A 9,530-nucleotide genomic window follows, 5' to 3' on the forward strand; every position below is an offset into this window, starting at 1 on the left:
AAACCCAAGGTCCCTCATGGACTGGCTTCCTAGCAAAGGCTCGGCCTAGCAGACGATGTTGCGAATGACACGCAACTCTAGGGCCAGCCCAAATACCTAAACGACAGGCCAGAAGGGCGATCCAATCTTCAACCGGAAGGCCTCGCTAAGGAGGAACAACGCTTGCTTTTGACTCCGGCCCTCCTCTCCGACCGGAAGGCCTGACCAAAGAGGAATAAGCGCTCGCTTCCGACTCTGGCCCACCTTTGGACGTCCTCTCCGACCGAAAGGCCTGGCCAAACACCACTTCTGACTCCAACCCACGTCTCCGACCAGGGTTGCGCTGAACCCCTACTTATAGCTCCTCTCCGACTAGCGCAATCATAGCTGACTGGGACCAACCGACCGGGGATGCCCGCTCGGTGAGGACTAGGAAACAGATGGAGAAAGTAAGGCAGGGCACTCATGTCAACCACAATACTGAGGATCGTACCCTGTACACCTGTAGGACAGTACCAACAGGGCATGTCAGAAGGGTACCCTACGACCTTCCTACCATGTCAGAACCCAAGCAGTGTTGTGGGCACCAACATTTGCCTTATAGTGTTGTAGGCGCCATCAACTCCCGTACCAGACAAACACGATAATGCTCCCCCACATTCCTCCAGACATCAACAGTGTTGTGGGCACCATCATCTACCATACATGGTGAATACGGTAAAACCTCCCACATGTGTCTGACAACAACAGTGTTATGGGCGCCTACCATCATCTTGTACCCGACGGCGTGGGCAACAAGACTTAGTAGCATGCGTACTCTCTCTCTCGCTTGTAAAGTCGTCCCCTTCATCTATAAAAGGGGATGCACTCTCTCCCAACAGATAGACTCCTCAGTTCACTTATATTGATTCACCCTCTGTAGCTTTAGACACTCTAAAGCTACACAGAGCACACGCTCAAACACTTAGTACATAGCGGAGCTCTCGTCACTCTCGGCACTTCAGACCAGAGTCCGACCGGACCTCTTGTACCCCCCATCTTTCACCCTTCCGTTTGTAACCCACAGCAAACTTTGAGCACCTGGGCTCAGGAATAAAGTCACCGATCGACTCAAACTGGACATAGGGCATGTTGCCTAAACCAATATAAACCCTGTGTCATTGAGTGCTAGGCCACCTCCGATCACAATATACAGCAAAACTACAAATATTTACGTGTTGGTCACTTTCTGCATCGATAGTGAGGCTCCCTAAAAGTGCGGCAAGAACCATGAGGTTGACCCTAGAACAATACCTGATGGTAAATATAGAACTTTAATACTTATTTTTTCTAAGATTAATTATGCTTAATTTCATCTTCTTATATGTCATATACTTGATGATGTTGGTGCCTCCGTGGTGGTGCGCCTACGATTTGTAGTGCTGGGCCCGGATGGTGGACAAGTGGTGCGACCCCGCGTGGGAGAAGAATCACAATGCTTGTCGGGAGTGGCATTTGCTGATGTCGGGTGCACCACACCATCAAGGCAACTTCAACCTCTCAGAATACGCGGCTAGATGGGTTCGTGAATTCATTTCTTTATTCTAACGCTCAATTCTGCATAATTTCTAATCATATTGCTTTTTTTGCAGTCAACGACACATGGTGGCGAGCCTTGCTCCCAGTTCATGGCATATGCTTTGGCCCACAAGGGCAAGGCGACGGCCGACGTCGCCTACAACCCGGAGGACCCATCCTCGGTGTACAGCAACGAGTCCGTCCACAGCCACCTCAATGGATACACATCGATGGTAAGGACGGTCCATGGCCCAGAGTACGATCCGAGCGCCCATGACCTTGATAGAGAAGTGGTCATGAGGGCAAGAGGGAGCAAGAAGCATGGCTAGTTTCTAGATTGTCGATGGCACAATCGACACGGCCAGTACTCCCACTCTCTCCCAGATTCGAGCACGGAGCACGAGTTCTAGCCCGACGATATGCCCTTGGCCGAACTCTACACGGTTCCAGATGAACGCACTCTAGGTTATTTCTGTTTTATTCATTGTTCATTGATTTTTATATACTTTTGCATTGCATTGTAACATTAGGATGAAATATTATAGGCTTAGCTGGAACAAGAAATGAGGCGCTGGGAGGAGCTAGAGGCGAAGATGGAGGCAGAGCGGCAGAGGATGGAGGCAGAGCGGCAGAGGATGGAGGCAGAGCGGTTGTAGATGTTTGAATATATGAGGGGTGTTTACGCTGCAATCGGTCAACCTCCGCCACCGATGCCAGTCCCTCCTCCTCAACCAGCTCTAAATACTATTTCAGGCAATGTGAGTCACTTCACAACCTTATAATCACCGTTTCTAGTTTATGCAGAATCAATCTTTTCTCCTTTGTGATGTGCGTATGTTTATAGTTTCTAATTTCTAGTTTATTTCTAGTTTGTAGTTAACCTTGTAATCACTGTTTCGTTCTCAATCACTGTAACTTAGCTACTTTTAGTTTCCGCAGAATTAATCATTTTTCTAGTTGCTAGTTTATTTCTAATACTTGTATGTTTCGTTCTCAATCACTGTTAATGATTTATCTCTTCTCCTTTGTGTAGAATCAATCTGCGGCATCTAATGAGCCTTATGACCGATAGTGGTCACAGTGGTCATAGTTTATTTGCATTCCTGATGAGCCTGGAGAGCGACTGGGAACTATGTACTTGTGATTCTGAAGTTTATCTGCATTTGTGATTGTGAAGTTCATTTGCATCTGTGATGTGGTCCATATATCTATATGAACTGCTTGTGATGCCTATTGTGAACTATCTATGATGGATGTGATGTTTATTTGAATGTGGTACGTGGCTGTGACCGAACCAAATAAACTGGTTATATGTGGCAGCTTTGCCGAGTGTTACACTCGGCAAAAGGGCTATTTGCCGAGTGCCATGAAAAATACACTTGACAAAGCGGACACGTGGCAAAAATCTGTGCATTCTAGGGCTAAAATGGCTTCTTTGTCGAGTGTCTGTGCTGTGACACTCGGCAAAAAGACCAAAAGCTAGGTCTGGAATGGCCAGTCTTTGCCGAGTGTCCGGGATGTAACACTCGGCAAACATGGTTTATTTGCCGAGTGTCTGGGCCGGGACACTCGGCAAACATGCATTATTTGCCGAGTGTCAAGGCTGGGGCACTCGGTAAACAAGGTCATGTTTGCCGAGTGCCGAGGCCATTAGACACTCGGCAAACACGCCGTGACCGTCTCCACGCCGTCACGTTACTTTTTTTTGTCGAGCGTCGGTTTCAGCACTCGGCAACGTCTTTGCCGAGTGCCGATAAAAAACACTCGGTAAATAAATTTTTACCATCACTGTGTACGTCGTGTGCTGTTTACCGAGTGTTACATTCGGCAAATCCTTTGCCGAGTGTTTTTTGGCTTTGCCGTGTTGCTATAGCTACTGTTTCTGGTAGTGGTGCCAACATATGAGGTGAGCAAAGACGAAGACGAGGATGACAACAAGAAGAGGCATCAATCATCATCTCGACATTGTGCGTCTCGAGCCAGGAAGAAGCCAACAATGGTTGGATGAGACACGGGTCAGTTTCATTCAGCGACTGGTTGTACTGCATGTCGATCCCTCCTTGTATCAGCGGCGGATCCAGGAAAAATTTTAGGGAGGGCTGAACAAAAGTGCGACAGCAACATAGTCGTCTTCTACCTTCGACTGCTGCTCGATTTTAAGTCTCAGCCCCACCTACACGATAGAACTTTGCCTAAAAATTCAAGGGGCTCCAGAGGGCTCTAGGGCTCCGGTATCGGTAGGGGGGGCTCCCCCCTCCCCCCCCCCCCGCCCCACCGTTGAATCCGCCATTGTGCACTGTTGTCCCCATCAATCGAGCTGCTTGTGTATGTGTTCGAACAAACGATCACTTGTTGCATTGCCTGCCTTGCCTGATAGGGGGATGTCATGGGTCGTGGGACACCTCACCCCCTCTGGCAAGGCGAGCAGGGAGGCCGTGGCTAATGTCAACGCCAGCATGGTAGGCAGCAACGTGGCGAGGCAGAGAAATGTGGTCGTGGCTGCCAAAACGCGTTGTAGCAGACGCACAGCTAACGCGGTGCGAAGGATACCTTACCTGGACATGGTCGTCGATGGGGCCGCTATCTAATCTTGTTGCTGCTGGGGATCCTGTTCGCTTGATCGTATCAGCCATGTTTATCAGCCATGATACAATGTTTTTCTCTCATAATAAAACAGCATCAGCGACATATAAGCCACAGAAATGATCAAGCGAACAGGCCGATGCGGTACTTTCGGTGGGCTATGGCCTTGGTTTCATCAGAGAGGAAGCAGCACGTTGTTGGTGATGAGTAGAAGCAACAGATGAGAAACACACTACGCCTGGGAGTACTATTGTCCAGCATAACAACTCCGTCATCCTATTTCAACGAAATGGTACTTTCAGTTTACAGTCCAATCTTTCGATGGTATTTTACCTTAACGTAATCTTTTAATGCTACACAACCAATTTTTTTCCTTGGCACGATCTTGTGGCGGTGGTGTACGGTTAACTGAGGGTGTTTGGTTTGGGCTGCTAAAGTTTAGCCGGCTAATTTTAGTCTCATTTAGTCATATTTTATCCAAATACTATAACTAAATAGGACTAAATGGGCATTTAGCCAACTAGTCACCAAGGAATTGCTAATTGGGACTAAACCTCACATTTTAGTTACTTTGGAGTCAAATACCCTGACAGACTAAAAGGCCTCTTTAGTCACCCAAACTAAATACCCAGTGACTAAAGTTTAATCCAGGGTTTAGCTACTAAAGTTTAGCGAGGGAAAACCAAACAGCCTGAGTCCTGGACCGTTGGATCGCTCGCCAACGCTAACACCAACAGTGTCTCGTTTTCATTGTCCTGCAGCCTTGGATTGATGAGCTCTGTAGCTTCTTTCCGTTGTCGAGCAGCTATTGGCGGAACACTCTTGCAGGATAACGAATGCAACGATCCTTTCTTTTCGTTGTCGACCGGCGATTAGCCGAGGAGCCGGGCGTGGCCCCCTCGCCGCTAGCAGGCGCGCGATGCGCGTTAGGGTTTCTCGATCCACGGGCCCGCCCAGACGCTGCTCTCCATGCTCGCGGCGCGCGCGAGTCGCCTCGAAGTCTCTTCCCTGCTATCCCAGGGCACACATGCACGTACGCTACATGGCCCACAGACCAGCGGCCCAAGGGATCAGAAGGTGCTACACCGACCTGCGTCGATGGAAGAAAGGAGATTGACTGCGTTCAGCTCCCGTTGATGTTGTCACACGGGGATTCGATGCAAGGGGAGTCCCACGGAGATGTGGGATGGGCGCTCGCCCCGCCACGCACGCGAGCGGCGGTGGCGAGGTGGAAGGTCACTTCCTCCCTGCGCTCGTCGGCACTAGGGCGGATCCAGCAATATGGCAAGGTCTGGCGGCCGTGTGCAGATCATGTAATTGTATGTAAGTATGTTTCATTTCATCCCTTGATCAGTAGTTATGAGCACTTCTTATTTCATTGATCAGTTCTGTTAAAGGTGCGGCTGGCGGTGTCTTCATCGTGGTTGAGGACGACGATGCGAAGCAGCGCGATGTGTCGGAGGGATGGGGAGTGACACTGGTGGGGCGACGGGCGAGGGGGCAATGCCGGTGAGGTTAGGGACGGAGCATATGCCAAGCGGGCAAGATCTGAGTGGATTGGAATCAATAGAGCTGCCAAAAAAAACATGGGTGTGAGCGGTGAGCCGGTGATACAGCTCCGAAGTCAGGTTACTTGGCGCTCATCGAAAAAAAATTAGGCCGGGCCTAGGAGCCTGAACCGGAGGGTTGGGGCTGACTACGGGGACGATGGTTACTGAATATTGTTTAGTACGTAGATACTATATAGTAATAATGCTATATATATTACAATACAATTATTGTAGTATATAAAATAAGTATAACCACATACTCTATGTATACTTTCATATATTGCATACATACTATCCCAAATGGTCTAGTATAATCTTATATAGCGTGTACATACACTTTATTGGCTCATATACACCGTAAATATTGAGATACACACATGGGAGTAGCTACACCCTAGGAGTACATAGGATTATACATATACATATACATATACATATACATATACATATACATATACATATACATATACATATACATATACATATACATATACGTATGCATATACGTATGCGTATACGTATGCGTATACGTATGCGTATACATATACATATACATATACATATACATATACATATACATATACATATACATATACATATACATATACACACATATCTATATATTATATAATTCTTTGGTATTTGAGTAAAAGAAATTTGAGAAACAACACCCATATGGATATATATTATTCTTTCTTCAAGGACATGATGATGGTGGTGAACTTGGTCTTCTCCTTTTCAAGGTGCTCAGCAACAAGAGACCTGAACTCGGTAAACCATGCGTCAATTATGGTTTCTCCGAAATGGCGAACAATTAAAGGCTTTAGTACAGATCTGATCAACTTAGCAATATTCATGCTACTGCGGGCAGTATCCTCAACATCATCACCTTCTGAATCATCGAAAGGATCCCAATTCATCTCAAATTGTTTGATTAGATCCATGTTGAATAAATGCCTTTGCATGACTAGTTCTTTCACTTCTCCAACTGACGGCCCATAGACTGGTAGATTGAAAGATTCTAACTTTTCCTTGTCCACGAGGCCCTGTTATGATCACAATTCTTTTAACTTCATGACTTCCTCCACAAAGTCAAAATGAGTAAAAATACAACAATGCAATAATTTACATAAATTAACAACTACCTTCAAAACAAGAGACTGTAACGCTCTTGCAACCAATGCAAAAAGTTGATTGAGATCACCATTGTATACATCCTCATTCTTCCTCCCAAGAAATATAAGGACCATTTGACCTCCATGCACAAGTTCTTCATGGCGCAGCTTCAAGAAGAGGGAGAAGTCCTTATGGAACTGCTTTTGGAATTGTTTCACCACAAAAGGTGTCGTGGTCTTTGTAATGTAAATGTTGTCTTCATTTAGATAAGTTTTTCTCCACGCCTCTAGGCCCTCAGGTTCCTACATAGATATCATTTCAGAACATTATGATAGACATGCATGTTAAGAGAACAGCAAGAAGATGGATACATCATGGAAGATATGTAATAACTAAGGGGAGCTTTGAACCGTTGATTTAAATGTTGATTACTACGTATTACCTCCTAGGAGGTAATAGAATAAATAAATATATTTATGTATTTTTATTTTTGGAAGTAGGCATATGTGATAGAAAACGATCGACCACATACATAATTAGATCTATTAATAGATGTAAGGTCTCATACGTGATTGTCTGAACATGTAATTTTTAGTGGACTGAACGTGACATTATTTTCGAATTCACTTTTGCATGGTAAAACAAAAGGTATGCCTGGTATGCTCCGGATAAACAAAATATACAATGTCTTCTCATGATTGAGCTACTTTCAAAAATCATTCTTCTGGAGAAAAAGACCTCTGGTAAAGTTGTGCACTTGTAATATAATTTTATCTTAATAAAAGAAAAGTAAGAATTTTCATAAATCATTCTATAGCTGTTTTCAGTTTCTGGTTAACTTGTTTGGCCTAAAAAATGTTTCTCAAAAGTCCAAAAAACCATCCAAGTGCATGTTTTGGGAAATACTTTGTCATATAATTTTTTAGCATACATGCTCGAGTAAAATTCAATTTTTCTTAACAAAACGCATGCTGAAAATTAGGCTCTATTTTGGAATTAATAGACACGTGTCATAAATTTTGGGCTTTGTTTCCAATGTTTTAAATTTATTTTCAGAATAAAACCTAATTTTGAGGCCATTTATTAAGGAATACTAGTTTTTGAAGCATGCATACATGGTTTTTTCTTCTTTTTTCCCGGAGGGGGGGGGGGGGGTTGGGTCTTAAATAGCTTAAGTGAAAACTCAAATATAGAATTATAGGAAGAATTTCAGTTTTAAATCGGTAATCTGTAAATCTCAACCTATAACAAAACTAAAGATTATCGGGTACAATAGGTATGTCTGGTGTTTCTGCTTGCCTTCCATGCGAGAGAGATATGTAAGGAAGTAAATCGCAGGCTTAAGTTAGATAGTTTTTTTTTTCTTGTATTGTATTTATTTTAATTATATAATTATTACATCTACCAAAAAATCAAGGTTTGTGATTTATTTGAGCTCTTAACATCTCATAATAAGTAACTAGAGTACCGTAGCAAATTAAACCCTTTCTTAACATTGATAAATAACCATTTTAATCAGTGATCCAAATACCTGGGAGCGCCAATGAAGACCGTATGAAGAGTGGAATAGGTGGACACTTTCACGGGGAAAAAGCCTGTTGTAATAGGATTCCGGTGACCCGTGAATATAGTATAAAGGTGGTAGATGTGCCCTTTCACCCGTTATATTTGGCCTTTTGAACTTCTCAATTAACCGAAATAGTTCGTTAAAGTCGTTGCCAGGAAGGTCATTCAAGAAGAATTGAAGTTCCACATAATCATCTCCACTAGATTTACACAGCTCAACAATGGTGCTTATAACACTAGAGATGAAGAGCAATGTGTTTGGTCCTGCAGCGCATCCTAGGTCGCCAATGATCATAGTTTTGGAGTGAAGAGTTGTGTACACTTCTTTTATGGCATTCTCAACCACTGGCCTGGTCTCACGTAAATATATTTTCTAATAAAATCCACAAAGAAGAGGAAATCATTAGGTGATATATGGGTCTCCCATCCTTCCATCGTAAGAAGAACAATGAAACCAAATTGATATTTGCAGTAAGTTATTGGATAAGGTGAATGGATGGTATTTAACTGGCATCTAGAATCACACAAGATTAATATGATAGATTTGACAATTATCAAAGGGATAGCAGCAATCGGAAACAAAACATGGACTTAACTAATGTTCTATATGCTTTAAGAAAAGAAGACTAATTTTATATACGTTTCAAATCCATAGAAGACAATATATGATTGTTGCAATGGTTAAAACTAACAATACCAACATATCATTGCTTACAAACTTGGTGCATATGCAACATGAGAAATGCATGTTACATAAAATATAGTTGTATCTTAGGAAAAGGGATAGAATAATCACTGGACGCCTAGAATTCTTGGAGTAGCTCCATTCTCCTTCCCCTTCAGCCATATGAAAATCATATCTTATATTCATTTCTATTTCTATGAGGGGCTTGGGATTATACTAACTTGCTTCACTAGCAGTATCAAATTAGTTGTCCCAATACCATCTCTGCGAGGTACAATTTATAGTGCTCTAGGTAGTAGGGGACCTGTACATAATGAGGCCGTTTCGTCAAATGATCTTATCCTCTCATCAAAGATATGCATTGCAGAAAAAAATACAAAAGTAGATATACTTTCCCATCAAAACACAGTGAAGTGTAGGAAAAAGCAAAACTGCACACCGCCGGCCGGCCAGACGAGTCCCCGGTGGCCGTACGTTCGCCACCCTCTCGATCT

The 9,530-nt window shown here is 43.7% G+C and overlaps 1 protein-coding gene across 1 annotated transcript; it reads right to left on the reverse strand.

Moving 5' to 3' along the window:
* Positions 1 to 6,034: 6,034 nt before the first annotated feature.
* On the reverse strand, positions 6,035 to 9,272 carry LOC136471058 (benzoate O-methyltransferase-like). Its single transcript, XM_066468797.1, has 4 exons — positions 9,148 to 9,272; positions 8,317 to 8,724; positions 6,815 to 7,087; positions 6,035 to 6,715 (listed from the first exon to the last, which is right to left on the reverse strand). The coding sequence occupies exons 1-4, from the start codon at positions 9,220 to 9,222 to the stop codon at positions 6,356 to 6,358; spliced, it is 1,116 nt and encodes a 371-aa protein (XP_066324894.1). The 5' UTR covers positions 9,223 to 9,272; the 3' UTR covers positions 6,035 to 6,355.
* Positions 9,273 to 9,530: the final 258 nt, after the last annotated feature.

The sequence above is a fragment of the Miscanthus floridulus genome, chromosome 8, assembly GCF_019320115.1.
Source record: "Miscanthus floridulus cultivar M001 chromosome 8, ASM1932011v1, whole genome shotgun sequence".
NCBI classification, from domain to species: domain Eukaryota; kingdom Viridiplantae; phylum Streptophyta; class Magnoliopsida; order Poales; family Poaceae; genus Miscanthus; species Miscanthus floridulus.

Bases quoted from the DNA above. Each gene is read 5' to 3' on its own strand.
- LOC136471058 (XM_066468797.1), bottom strand. From the start codon at position 9,222: ATGAATATAAGATATGATTTTCATATGGCTGAAGGGGAAGGAGAATGG. The intron at 8,725-9,147 runs GTGATTATTCTA...GGATTTTATTAG, and splicing joins CCAAGAATTCTAGGCGTCCA to AAAATATATTTACGTGAGAC. The intron at 6,716-6,814 runs GTAGTTGTTAAT...TGATCATAACAG, and splicing joins TACAGTCTCTTGTTTTGAAG to GGCCTCGTGGACAAGGAAAA.